This window comes from Myodes glareolus, chromosome 3, assembly GCF_982192425.1.
Source record: "Myodes glareolus chromosome 3, mMyoGla1.1, whole genome shotgun sequence".
Taxonomy (NCBI): Eukaryota; Metazoa; Chordata; class Mammalia; order Rodentia; family Cricetidae; genus Myodes; species Myodes glareolus.
In genome coordinates this window covers 10,263,953-10,279,106 of record NC_142028.1, presented here as the reverse complement: position 1 = coordinate 10,279,106, position 15,154 = coordinate 10,263,953, and the positions used below count along the sequence as shown (strand labels likewise).

Genomic DNA, 15,154 nt, shown 5'->3' with positions numbered 1-15,154 from the left:
GACACAATCATTGTAGATCAGACTAGTGGACCATGACACTAAGTGAAAATGTGTGCTCATTACTAAAAAGCAACAGTCTGGGGCTCTTCCTGAAGCAGATGCTGGCTCATTAAAACTAAAGCCACATCTCTAAGTGGCAGCTGTGCAAACAGTATTCTAGTGACTCACTCACTCCAGATGGCTGAAGATACTTAGCATATAAGAGGAGGAAACATGAATGTGACAAGATTCTCCAATAAAGAAAGTGTACAATTTTAAATTGATAATAGAGCCAAAATGTGAACCAAATACAATAGCTGTGGCCATCATGGTAGGTTTAACAAGTTCACTTACTACATCTATAATTATACACCCAAGAATAAAAGTATTTTTTTTAATTATAGCTATTTTAAGGAGTTATCAAATACCTACTGAAATACAGACTCTTGGGTCCACTCCCCACTGCACACTCTATAGTATTAATCTTTAGACAGAACGCTGTCGGTGCTGCGCTGTCTTTCTTCTCTCTCTTCATTGGAGGTGTGTATGAGCTATGCTGAGCAAGATGGCTCAGCAGGCAAAGGAGTCTGCTGCCAAACCTGAGAACCTGAGTTTGATCTTCCAGAAACACACGGTAGCAGGAGAGTGACTCCTGTAAGCTGTCCTGACCTCCACGTACGCGTGCACTGTGGCATGCTCATGCCCTACTCCACTGACACACAAAAGTGAAAGACAAAACAAGAGTGGTATACACTCAAAAATTTCCAGCTGAAACCTGAGGCCTTGGATTTGTCCATATGAATAAATCAAGGGGTTCAGAGTATAGATAAAGAATGGCAACTATACAGCAACATTGTTTTCCGTTTTCTACTACTGACACTAATTTGTGTATTCTTAAAGAGTTTGAGAATAGAATTTACAAATAGCTTGGAAGTGGTCTGTCCTTTCAGATTAGGGTAAGATAGTCCATCACCACACACATACATGCTGTAATTCATTTTCTGTATTAAACTAGATTAAAGGTTCTGTGCGCTCTCTGTGTGTGTGAGTACATGTGTGTGTGGTGTACACATGTGTAGATGTTTACATATTGCCAACATCAGAAGTCAGAGTGAAGTTTCCTCTTCTACACTCCCCATTTTATTTTTTAAGACAATCTCACTAAACCTTGTGCCCATCGATTAGACAAGGCGTAGCCAGTGAGCAAGCTCCAGGAATCCTCCTGTCTCCACTTCCCCAGCTCCAGGACTACAAGTGGGGGCCTCTATGACTAGTTTTACACAGGTCCAGGAACTAAATTCAGGCTGCTCTCACTGTCCTCACAGAACCATCTCCCAGTCCCTCCTTGCTCTTTTATAGTACATAACACAAAACATGTTAGCAAATGTTTCCTATGAAGTGCTAGACAGAAGGAGTCTGTCACGTGGACTGCGCATTCTCCATCCACACTCAACTATGAGCTGCTGTACAAGTGAAGCAGTGTGTAAGAGAAGGAGCACACGTGAAGCAGTGTGTAAGAGAAGGAGCACACGTGAAGCAGTGTGTAAGAGAAGGAGCACACGTGAAGCAGTGTGTAAGAGAAGGAGCACACGTGAAGCAGTGTGTAAGAGAAGGAGCACACGTGAAGCAGTGTGTAAGAGAAGGAGCACACGTGAAGCAGTGTGTAAGAGAAGAAGCACGAGTGAAGCAGTGTGTAAGAGAAGGAGCACACGTGAAGCAGTGTGTAAGAGAAGAAGCAAGAGTGAAGCAGTGTGTAAGAGAAGGAGCACGAGTGAAGCAGTGTGTAAGAGAAGGAGCTTGCTGGTCCCAACACGAGTTTACTTACGAACACTGAACCTAAAATCTCTGTGACTTCACATGTCAGAGAACACTGCTGCTTTTCATGGTTTGGCTGCTGTTCTCCTTCCCCGTCTTAGTAAGTATAACGGGCATTTTAAATGATTGGGGCATGCAAACCAGACTGTGTCCAGAACTAGCCCGTGAGCAGAAGACTGCAACTCCTGATTTGGGGCTTGTAACTTAGAGGTAACTCAGACACAGCCGAGACCCAAATCAGTTAAGAGTTTATATCTGAAAACCCACACACCTTAGAACTAGAAGCATTTAGCATAGTGGCTGAAATTCCCAACTGTTTTAAAACCATCAGCTGATCTTCCATGAGAGAGATGAGTGGGCAAATCACAAGTGTAAAACCTAAAAGAGAAAAAACAAAATCAACTTTCAGCCTCACACTCCTACCACAATGGGCTGCACTACTCACTTTCTGTACCTTGTGGACCCAACCTACTATTCAAGCAGTTGCTAATGCATATTGATCGGCATAACTATTTCTTAGCTTCATAAAGCAGGGTGATGGGCAAAATAAATGACAAAATAAAATGAATGTAAGCCAAACAAATAAATCATAACATAAAACACTGGGCCGGAATGATGGCTCAGCAGTTAAGAGCTGAGTGTCACCCAACACCAGGATTCAATTTCCAGCACATGGTAGTTCACAACCGCTGTGGGACAATGGTCTGTATCCTGTTACTTGTATTTTAAATAAATGCTGATTGGCCTGTAGCCAGGCAGGAAGTAGAGGTGGAGCAACGAGAACTCTGGGAAAAGAAGTTTCAATCTGCAATCGTCACCCAGACAGGAAGGAAGCCAGACACAGAACATGCAAGATATGACGGTCTCACCAAAAAAGGTGACCAAGCCACATGGCTAACATAGACAAGAATTATGGGCTAATATAAATTATAAGAGTTAATAAGAAGCCTGAGTTACTAGGTCAATCAGCATTTATTTAAAATATAAGTGACAGGGTACAGACCATTGTCCAACAGCACACAACCATCTGTATCTCTAGTTCCAGGAGATTCATTCAATGCCTCTTCTCAGCTCAGAGGACTTCCACATGCATGTATACATGTATACATGCATGTATGCTGACATACACATAAAAACAAGTACTTTTTAAGATAACAGAAACACAGATTTTACTATTATGAATTTGTTACCCTCTTTAACAACTAATATAGTAAATCTTAATGAAATAACACATGCCAGGCCTAATACTAAACTGCTGTATCAGAGAAAAATCATCCCAAACTGGCCAAAGGAACAGTCATGCTGCTCCAAATAGCAGGCACATGTGGGATTCACTTTCCTGTCAGATAAAGTCAGCCTGAGAGCAGCAGCGATGCTGACACAACACAACTTTGCAGCTCTGCTCTGGCAGAGGAGAGACAGAGTCAGCATACTTACTCACAGTAGGACCTGAATGGGGCTCCCCATCAGTTTCCCTCCCCCACATTTGCACCTTCTCCCTCATTATGCACATGCACTCGTTAGTTAAACAGTCTTCATCGTTCAGAAATTCTCAACACCTGCAGTGGTCTGACTACTGATACCCCCATGAAAGTCTTATTGGAACCGAATACACACTGTGCTGGTGTTGAAAAGCACAGCCTTTGGGGAAGAGGCTGAGGTCTGGGATCAACGTTCTGATGAACAAGAATGAAGGGATTGTCCCTATGATGTGAGGACAAAGCAAGAAAGGACCACACCTAAGGGTCAGGTCCATTCTAGACAACAAATGTGCTGTTACCTTGATCTTGGCCTCCATGGACTCCAGAACTTTAATTATTTATATCCAGTCTAAGATAGTTTGCTATAGCACATCAAATAGGCTACTACCTTTCTCTTCCTCCCTAGTAGCCATTCTTTCTAGAGTACCCCACCCTCGGAAGCTTGGCTTCCCAGTCACTCAGCTTCACTCACACTTGCTCTCTGGGCCCCATGGCAGCCTCTGCCAGTCTCTGCCTAAATTCCTAGCCATGGTCAAGGACTAGTTCTGGCCTTTAACCTTTAACTTTTAGGTCCTACTTTTATGTGACCTTCTGCAGGCAAACATCACAGACATCAAAATTCCCTCCTGCAAGCTCTCCTGTCCCTAGGCTAATCCCAGCACGTTCTCCTGATGACACCCTCCTGTACTACTCCTTAACTTTCTACAAGTTCCTCTTTCCTTCAACTTCAGGGTGGCACTTGGAGTCCTCCTCTCTCCATACGCCACTTGAGAGGACATGGCTCACTCCAGTGGCGCCAGGCACCTCTGCACATGGCAGCCTACACATCTGGCCCAGAGTGATCTCACACCAGCCCACCTGCACGTCTGTTAGCATCATGAAGTCCATATTCTCAACAACCACATCAGCATCCCTCCCCATCCTCAAACAGGGTCCTTCTCCAGTGCACTGATGTTAACAGATGACTGATACTAACAGACAGTCTAATGAGACATTATTTCTAATGTCAGCCACCTATTATACACACCCTCTGAGCACAGTGCTGGCAGCTGGTAGCACAAGCTCTTCCCACCTCCTGTGGGCATGACCAGAAAGATGTCCTTTCTATCCATGGTGACATTGACGGTTTCCAGCTGCAGGGGTCTGAACTTCTGCAGTTTAAAAACATTTTTCAGCACATCTTTAACCTTCCCAGACCACGCGAAATCTAGAAAGAGAAAAATAGGCTAAACAGATTAGAATGATCAGAACTGTAAACGAGATATGAATGTAAATGTCCACTTTTTTCACAAAGGTACCAGAATACAAATCACATAAACATACATATTTAACAACTATGAACCACCAAATGTTTATAATTCTGTGATTAATATAACTAAGTAGTCAAAGCAAAAGCATATTGACTATCATATGTTATTACATCAGAAACCAATTAAACACTTGCCAGTAGCTGAAATTAGCCCACATGGAGGGTGGTGCTCAGTCAGGCATGTGGAAGGTCATCTGAATGGTGACTAGGGAGTACACAGTACCCTGATGTGTCAAGCATGAATGAATTGAACAAAACTCTGAAATTTGGATATAAATGTTACATTTAGAGACCAGTACCAGAAAATATACGCGCGCACACAAACACACACACACAAAATGTAAATTCTAAAAATATGCCATCAAAGTTAGTAATACAAGTTTTATATAACATTTTTAATTGTTTATATTATACGTATGAGTGTTTACCTGCAAATATGCCTGTGAACCATGTCAGTGCTTGAGGCCTTCAGAGACCAGAAGGTGTTAGATACCCTGGGACTGCAGTTACAGATGGTTGTGAGGCACCATGTAGACACTGGGAACCAAACCCAGCAATCAGTGATCTTAACCACGGAGCCATCTCTCTAGCCCTTTATTCACGATTTTAAATAAAGAATGGTTTATTCTGTGCATTTAATCCCAGCACTTAAGAGGCAAAGGCAGTCAGATCTCTGTGAGTTCAAGGTCAGTTTGATCTACACAATGAGTTCTAGGACAGTTATGGCTATGTAGAGACTGTCTCCAAAAAAGGGGGTATGGGGAGAAGACTTGTTCACTATGGCAAGGGTTTGGCTAACTTTTTCTCTTTGTTTTAGTTAATGCTTAAAAATTGAGCTGATACCCTATTCACTTTGTAGACACTGACAACTACTACTGAAGCCATATGCAGAGAATACCCCAATTTGTATCACAGGTCCTGGACAAAGAATGGTCTGCCTGACACTGCATCTCCTGGTACAGACTGCTGCTGTATGAAGATTTACAGTTTGTAATTACCCGCCTACCGGGGCGTGGCCTCTTATACTATGTATGCAGACACCGAACTTGTGTCCATCCCTTTTTTCCTTCCCCTTGTTCTTTTCCGACGGCTGCTCATTTTGGATCACGTGATTCAACCAGTTAAGCGGAGGATTCTGATTTGTGAGTTTACCCCTAAATAAATTACTATCTATTTCTCAATTCTGAGCTAGTGTGGGATTTCTTTTAAGCGTCTGTTCACCGCTTCACCTGGCGGATTCCCCGCAGCACTTGGCACAACAGACTGTCCCACACGGACTGGTGGGACTCTAGGCTACAGCAGTCAGAAGGCACAAGACTAGCAAACCTTCTTTATTCCACGCGGCTGGTGAGGAGTCACAGCTGCTGCTCGCCTCGGCGTCGGAGCCCTCTAAGCACTGCTTGAGCTTCTTTGCCAGGACGGACTTTCTCTGAAGGAGCTCTTGCTGCCTCCCTGTAAGTTCTTGAATCTGGATGTCAATCGCATGGAGCTCATTGGTTACAGATTCCAGTTCCTCTGTTAGAGCTGGGGAAAGGATGGGGACAGAGAGACGAAACAGAATGAACAGTGTAAGCTTCCCTGCTGGATTCTGGAAACTCCTCACTGTCTAAATTACAAGCCTACAAGTAGAAGAGCAGAGGGCTGAGAATGTGTTCTAACGCCACAGGGACCTGGGATTAGTCCCCTTCCCTGCTAGGTGATGCCGGCAAAACCCTAGCCAACACCTCAATCTCCCCTTCCACTGAAGGCCCATAACATTCGATTATGAAGACCTAAGCACTGCTAGGAGGAGTTAGGAGGGAAACACACAAGACGCTCAGGACAGGGACCTGGTCAGAGGTTGAACATGCAACAAATGACGGCTGCCATTCTTACTGTGTCACACAGAACTGGTTTAACAGTCTCCTACATCCTCCAAGCAAGCCACCTGGTGACAGGGCTATTACTTCATGAAAGCTTCATGTCTCAGCTGATGCAGGGGCATGATGGCAACCTGCCAATCACAACTTGACAAGGGAATATGTGAAATGAAAACCAGTGCTGTGATAACCTGCTCTACAATACGATGGTGACAAACTTATGAAGTCTCTGTGTGAAGCTCCACTATTAAAGTTGAGTATTGACCGAGTCACAGTGAAACTCTCTTTGATACCACATCAATGAAGCAGGGTACATTTTAAAGCTAATGGGATCACATCTGCCCAAGCAATCAGTGTAGTTTAATGCCTCTTCCTGGGATGAAATCTTGTGGCCATGATCTGAAGGGAAGAAATGAAGCAGTCATCAGGAGCACTCTGGGATGGCAGGCACAGGGTCAGGTGCTCCTGAATGTCATTCTTGTCAGGGACCCTGGCTGCCCTTGTTGCCATGGCTCAGAAGTCAGCTCCTGCGGTACCTGCTCAATGTTCGTGGAACAGCAAGTAGCCTGCAACTTCTCTGTGTTCCTGGAAATTTGGGGTAGGTTTGTTTGCAACTTTGCATGGCTGAGGCCTGAGCTCTTCAGCAGGACACAGCATCCTGGACATGACAGCACAGATGTGAGTCCCAGTGAGCATCAGATGAGTCCCATGCTGTCCTCCTCCTAAGTTTCGGCTTATCCTACAGGAAACAGCCCACCCATGCAGGTCTGAATGCAGCCTGACCTTCCTATGCCTCTCACCCATCTCCCTTCCTCACTGTTGGCACAGCTAACCAGGAACTGCTACCTACCTACCTCCCACAAAGATACATGCTATCTTATCATTGCAGTGCTGCCCCTAGGACCTCGGGTGAACCACACAAGCACTCTATTCCGATCTACAGCTCTCATCCTCCTGAGTACAAAACTACAGGTGTGTGCCATCACACCTAGCCACCACATATTTTTTACAGGTGTTTATTAGCTTCCTTCTGAAATCAATGTGGCCTGCCCTAAGAAACTAAGCTACCGTGTGACCTGTGTTTATTAGTACATTGATCCATAAGGCAGTCCACCAGCACTACAACCAAGGTGATATACGAAAAAATGAGCTCAAACAGGTTTATAAATGAAGGCAAAACAAGGAGTACAAGATTATCTTTCCACCTTATCAACCTCATGAACCTGTGACCTTTCAAGGAGTTCCTTACACCTAGATTCTCATTATTAGACTGAGGAAGAAAATCAACACAGGTTCAACTTGAAGATTCTACGTGACATACTGGCACTGTCTAAAATCGAGCCCGAATATTGCAGGGGGCCCTGAGAAACAATAAGGAGCTGATTCTAGTTTGAGACTCACAGGTGATGCTCACATGGCTCCTCACAGTGCCTCAGGTACAGATCCGTATGATATATTGCCACTGACAAACTGGACGGATGTCTAGGGCTAGGCAAGGAGAATCCTGGAAAAGTGGTATGGTGTGGGAGAATTGTCTATGTTCTGCCAATCATGTTTTAAATAAATGCTGATTGGCCAGGCAGGAAGTATAGGTGGGTCAACCAGATAGGAAGTAGAGGTGGGGCAATGAGAACAGGAGAATTCTGGGAAGGAGGAAGTCCATTCCTCCAAAGTCCTGCCCAGACCACCGAAGAAGCAGGATGTGACCTGTCCCAATGAAAAAGGTACTGAGCCATGTGGCTAACATAGATAAGAATAATGGGCTATATAAGTTATAAGAGCTAATACAAAGCCTGAGCTAATGGGCCAATCAGTTTATAATCTTATGGAGACCTCTGTGTGATTTTCTTTGGGACCTAACGACTGTGGGAACAGGACAGAATAGAAACCCTGACAAGCTAGCCCTCATGTTACAGTGGTACAGGTTCTAAGGAGGACTATATAGGAACTCGGCATGGCCCTAACTGTGAAGACACTTATGTCCTGTGGCAATGCCCACTAACAATAACAAAGACGACACTAATTCATCAGATGGACAAAATCATTCTTGTACAAGGGTAAGAACAAACTGCCTGTGCTATGGCACCAACATCCACTCTCTGAAACTAACCTGTTACACACAGGTCTCACTAGGTCTCCTCCTTGGCACCATTCTGACAAGGAAGACCAGCTAGCAGCAAAATGACAAGACACTGGAACCATCTATGATAGAAGTGTCTCACTGGGTACACTTGCTCTGCACATGGGCTTGCCTTCACAGAAATGCTTCTGTGAAATCCTCCATACATAAATGTAGAAAATGCCTTGTGGACCATTTTCACATTTTACACAAAGTACTTCTAACCACAGCTCACACAGTTCTTTGGACCTTACTAGTCTAATCATGCCCCTCAGTGTTTAGAAATAGCTGGACTGAGAGAACAGCAAGAGACATTTTTAAAAAAATCAGCTTAGTGCCAGCTGGGTAACAATAGTGTAAAGGTTGGAGCAGTCCCCCTGCCCTCTCTTTAAAGGATGGAGTACTGTCTGTCTGTCTGTCTGTCTGTCTCTCTCACTCTCTCTCTCTGTCTCTCTCTCTGTCTCTCTCTCTCTCTCACACACACACACACACACACAGGGAGACATGGTTGATGTGGGAGTCTCCTCTGTGTGCTGTGATTACCATTAGTGAATAAAGAAACTGCTTTGGACCTATAGCAGGGCAGAACTTTGGTAGGTAGGGAAAACGAAACTGAATGCTGGAAGAAGGCAGAGTCAGGAGAAGAAGCTATGGAGCCATCAGAGTCAGACATGCCGAATCTCTGCGGGTAAGCCACTGCCACGTGGCAATATACAGATTAATAAAAAAATGGGTTAAATTAATACAAGAGTTATCCAGTAAGAAGCTAGAGCTAATGGGCCAAGCAGTGTTTTAATTAATGTAGTTTGTTTGATTATTTCAGTTCTGGGTGGCCAGAACAAACAAGCAGCCCTCCTACACATGGTCAGTTCCACATCAGTGAATACTGACTCCTCTGCTGTAGCCTCAATTCACAGCCTTAGGAAGCAGTGTCCCCCCTACTCTGACTGAGCCACTAGTTAAACTGTCACTCTCGTTCCTCAAACTTTGGATGCTGCTGGTCTTGAGGCTCTAGGTGCCAAGGAAGTGAGCAGTGCTCTGAAACCGGGAATCCCAAGGCCCGCTCTTGCACACTAGAAAACTGACAGACAAGGGCGGCTGAGTGGGCTGGGGAAGGTGAGCACTAGGGGGAAGGTGAATCACTATTACACTACAGAAATAAGACTGTGTCCAGAACAGGGGTCCACTGGGCACCTCCACCATTCCCACATATTCCTGTGATAAAGCTATTACAGAGTGACAGTGTTGACTCCAATATGCACACCAAGAACAGAAGTCTTTGCCTAGAAACAGACCATAAAATGCCCAAGTAGAAAGTTGGAAACAGCAATACTAAAATACCAACTCTGACCACTGACCAGCAAAAACAAGACATACATACCACATCTTTCTCCTTCACCTTATGACTTGCCTACTGGTCAAACTTATGGCTTTCTATTTTTGATTTCTTGGTTCCTGTCCTATTACCCAAACACCTAAAATAAAATAGCTAGCCTCCTACATCAGACTGTGAGTCTCGAGTTAACCAAGAGGATGTGATTCAGATGAATAAAGACAAATCAGTGCTCTCTCTGGGAGGCGGTACAAGGGAGAGTTTCACTATGCACAATTGCACCACCTTCATTTGTAAGTTTAGTAAGACAGAGGCCAAACGGTGGAATCTGTGCTGTGCTACCTTGGCCAGGGTAGAACTACACTGCCCAGCATCCCCTTCACTGAGCAGCTCTGGAGAACCCTCCTTTCCATATCTACCTAGGGCTGGTCACTTTCCCGACCTGGAACAGCTGTGAGATAACCTCAGGAAAACAGCAGGGCCTGCAGGGTGCCCAGAACCCATCCTCCTTCAGTTCCCTTAGCCTTCAGCAGGCTATGTGCAAAAGTACAGCACCTCTCTGACAGTCTCCCCCATTTCCAAACTGCATGAGAGCCATGGAGCGAGTCGTGGGATAAGAACTAGCAGTCAGTCTTCACAGACAGTAGTTTACCTTTGCTTTCCCCAGTTCTAGGCCTCTTCTCATTCTGCCTGTTACCCAGCCACCTCACTTAGTGTAAGACACACAGACAACACAGAGAGGGTTTAACTATTTCCCACGGTCACATAAAAGTTAATCAGTGCAGTGAACACCTTTCAACAGATGGCACTTCCGCTTCTCTGATCAAATTCTGCATCGTCCAGGTGTTACTCTCAGCCCACAAAACAAAGTCAGCACTGGTGACCTGCGCACAAAGTCAGCACTGGTGACCTGCACACAAAGTCAGCACTGGTGACCTGCGCACAAAGTCAGCACTGGTGACCTGCGCACAAAGTCAGCACTGGTGACCTGCGCACAAAGTCAGCACTGGTGACCCGTACACAAAGTCAGCACTGGTGACCTGCACACAAAGTCCTGATGGACAGAGAATGTAAGGAAAACTGGGTATTGAGACACTCTCAAAATGATACTATTTCTAAAGCTAGCCCATACAATACAGGTACAGGGGGTGAGAGCAAGTGCCCAAGGCAATGACTGCAGCCACCGTGGAAAACAAGGACAAGAGCAGGAGGTGGGCATACTGCTGCTACTTCATCTCAAGAGCATGTGGAGATGAGTGGGTCACATGCTAGTGTTCCTACGCTTGTGGTTCACGTGTGGATGTTCCAGCAATGTCCCGAGCTGAAATTCACAAAGAGGTTCCCTCCCATCAAACACAAAACAACAAATCAAAGGCAACTTCAAAGGGGCTTTCAAATACAGAGCAACAGATGGGTAGAACAGTAGAGGAAGCAGACTAAGTTCTTAAAATGAATCTGCTCCATTATTTCATTAGTTTTAAATCATACCCCACTGGGAGAGCTTAAGTCTGGGTAAGCAAAGTAAGACACAGAATCCAACAATGACCACACTAAACCTCTGCTCAGCAGCACCTGCTAGTCTCATCTTTACCATGAACTGAAGACTACTTGAGTAAGGACCTAAACAAATTATTACCACTGATCACTAACCTGCAGAGTCCTGAGACGAAGCCAAAACTTGGCTGGTTATATATCTTTGTTTACACTTAGGCAAATTGTAATGTTGCAGGCTCGTTTGTGGGGCAGGTGTGTCTTATGTAGAAAAAAAAAACCCTTCTGAGTGTTTTCTAAAGATAATCCAGTCTTGTTTTCCGGCTGGTAGGGTAGGATGCAGTGAAGGCCATAACCACTCCACCACAGAAATGACTAGAGAACCTTCCTAGTTTAAGTTCCCTGACCCTGCCAGTGGGTCACCCTCAATCAAACCAAGAGCAAAACCTCACTATCACAGCACAGTCTGATCATGTGAAACCTGCAACAATGAGAAACAGCTGACCTGGGGGAGGTCGATAATGGAGAGACTGCTTGTGGGAACTTGCAGACCTACTCTGAGAGCCACACAGAGCTTAGGTCCCAGTATGTTCAACGTGGCATCAAAATAGATGGAGAACAAAAGTTCAAATAAGTAAGGTAGTTTTAAAACAGCCACACATTTCGGGCATTAAACATAGAATAAGCTACAGAAATTATTTAGTACCACATCCGTATTCCATATCTGCTTTTTCAAATCACGTTCCAAAACTGTACAAATCATTACAAATTTGGTTGAAAACTAATAAAATTGATGCCAATTAGCATTCATATTAGGGCATTTGGGGTTATATTTATATTTTCTTCCTTTCCTGTTTTCAGTCTCTTAGACATCAGTTAAAAACACTCTCAGAGCCCTTATGCACTGCTGATGGGAACATAAACAATGCAGCCACTGTGCAAAAGAGCACCAGCCCCACAAAACATTAGCCATGGGATTATCATTTGATGCAGCAGGTCCAATTCTAGGTATACACTCAAAACAACTGGAGAGAGAGCTAGTGAGATGGCTCAATGGTAGTGCTTGCTGTACCTGCCTGATGGCCTGAGTTCTAGCCCTTGAATCCACAGTGGAAAAAGAACCGATTCCAGAATACTGCCCTCTGACCTCTCCACAAATGCTGTGGCACATTACACCCATATTCACCACACACACACACACACACACACACACACACACACACACACACATTGTGAAGAGGAACTTAAGACATTCCTATACAGAATACCATATTAGAATTATTCATAGTTGTCAAGTCTGGCAAATAAATAACTATCTCTCAACATATGAATGAGCAAACAAAATATAGCACATACATACAAAGAAACATCATAGGCCTTAAAAAGGAAAAATACTTTAACACGCATTATCTTGAAGGCATAATGCCATATGAGGTTCAACAGACACCCTGTGTCTGAGGTCCCTCAAACGTCAAGTTCAGAGAGAGAAAGGAGAACAGTAACTCTCCAGGGTTGGAGTAAAGGGAGTGTGAGGAGCGGTGTGGACCAGCATTCAGTCTGGGGCGGTGAGTAGTTTCTGGAGTGACAGTAGCCCAGGGTGAATGCTCTGGCCATCAGTGACCGTTTGCTTACTAACACTGAAATGGGAAATTCTGTTGTGCATTTAAATAGTTTTTAGCAGCTTCTAAAAACTATTTCTAGAATCAGAATTCTTCAATTTTTTTTAAATCAAAGAGCAAATTAAAGTAGGACACTGTAACACACAAAGAATAATGCATCCACTAACCTGAGGCAGACGCCATTCTAACACTGAGCTGGAGAGCTGAGCGCCCTTCTGAAAGTGAAAGAACAAATATGGTAACATTTTCTAACAGCAGTCCTGTTGGGCTTGGCACAAGCATTAGTGAGTAGGCAAGGCAGGCATTTTTCAGGGGCGGATTCCAAAATCTTCTTTCTTACCCGCAAACACTTATGTGCAGGAATGTGTCCTTCCCAGCTCTCCTGCCCCATATGCGCATGAACAGGCCTCCCTAAGCAACCCCTAGCCCTTCCTTTGTCCCTGGAGAGAATCATTTTCAAAACAACACCCCTGTTCTCCCTGCCTCATGGCAATAAATCTTCCTCTACTCTGTCATGTCTTGGCTATGCTTGCTTTGGTTTGGGGTTCACCGAGATGTAAACTCATGGTGTTCAGCTACACAGTTAAAACTCCAGCACCAAAAAACAAAATGCAAACCAAAGCAATACAATGAACAATGCTCAGTCCATGACAGTCTGTCACTATTATGTGCAAAACGTTAGAAAGCACAAACGGCTTCTAAAATCCCATAGATGACGGTGTCAAATAGAAAGTCAACAACAAGTCTACAGTTGCAAAGTTAGAAAGCCAAAAAAGGCCAAATAGGAGATAGATCTGCCACCAGGTTGACGTGGACCTTAGCAATATGACACAGTTCCTCTAAGCCTGTCTGTACCCTGCCTTAAAAACTGAGATGGCAGGACTCATGACCTCAATTCACAGAGGGCACGAGTCCTGGGTTAGCCTGCTCCCAGGTGCTGGAACTAAAGGCATGCACAGCCATGCCTGGCAGGACTTATCATACAAATAAGAAGTTGGATAAATTTAAACATCAGACTAAGTAAAAGCATAAATAAACCAATCACTTAGCATTTAACTGAGCACTTGCTTTAGAGAATTACCACTAAATTCACCCTTAAGAGAAACTAGTACTCTTAGCAGGTCATTTTCAGGAACCTTTCTCTGCTACAGAGAGCTTACTCCACTTCTCTGTAAATTTTGCTCCCTGGCAGAGATAGAGAGGGTGGGGTTGCAGCTAGTATTCTATGGGTTCAAAAGAATCTGTACAGTTAAATGTGGGAGAAACATGAGTTATATTAAATTTTAATGGTTAAAACTTAAATATGAATATGTACTTCCCTGAACTGTTATGAACAACCTTTTGCACAATGACAATCTGTCACCATTACACACACACACACACACACACACACACACACACACACAGAGCATGTTATAATTTGCTTAATTTTAGATTTTGCTAAATCTAAGGGTGCACTCCAAAAACAGATTCTGCACCCTGCTATTCTCACTTGGCCTGTTTGCTTTATCAAATCACATCGCTCCTGTGCAAGGCTGTTAAGAGAGGTTGAGTAAAGAGAGTAAACGGTATGGAATGGCCACATAAATGGCCCAGGAATTTAAGGATGAGTGTAAATCAAGACTACGTCCTCATGAATACCAGCATCTCCTTACCACTTCCTAGAAGATAAGGTCCGTCCACGAACTGTAAGGTCAGAGCAGAGATTGACTCTATTCACTGCAGCAAAATGTCTTTTCCATCCTGAAAACTCTTTCTTCGCTAGGAGTGATTCGATCTACGTCCATTTCCTCCCATTATTTCAAATAATCCTTTTATGGACTTCGCTGCCAAAAACCTGTCCCTTCCCCAGTTACGTAACTTAGCAACAAAAGATCTCTCAGCACAAGTATATCCAAGAATTAGTTAAGTGATGAAAAGGCCCGTCCGCAGTCATCAATGCGAGAGGAAAAACGCAAGCTAACCCGGAGCGAGTCCCTCCGCCCCGCGGCCTCCACCAGGAGGTAGAAGCGCGTGCAGCGGGGGCCAGGGCTCCTGAAAGCGACAGCAGCGACGACTGCGGGCTCCCACCCGCGCCGCAGACACCTGCGGCCCCACGCGCAAGGCTCGCACCCGTCAGCCGCTCGGCTGTCAAACCCCTTCCCGCCAC

The 15,154-nt window shown here is 44.5% G+C and overlaps 1 protein-coding gene across 4 annotated transcripts in view; it reads right to left on the bottom strand.

Moving 5' to 3' along the window:
* Positions 1–15,154, bottom strand: part of Recql (RecQ like helicase) — a 22,568-nt gene extending 7,414 nt beyond the window's left edge. Inside the window, exons 1-5 of one of the 4 annotated variants that reach the window (XM_048432570.3) lie at positions 15,118–15,154; positions 13,173–13,220; positions 5,911–6,108; positions 4,303–4,482; positions 2,066–2,172 (exon numbers count right to left, since the gene is read on the bottom strand). In XM_048432570.3, coding sequence (XP_048288527.2) covers positions 2,066–2,172; positions 4,303–4,482; positions 5,911–6,108; positions 13,173–13,188 — 501 coding nt within the window. In that variant the 5' untranslated portion in view covers positions 13,189–13,220; positions 15,118–15,154. The other 3 variants (XM_048432569.3, XM_048432571.3, XM_048432573.3) reach the window with 3 other exon arrangements.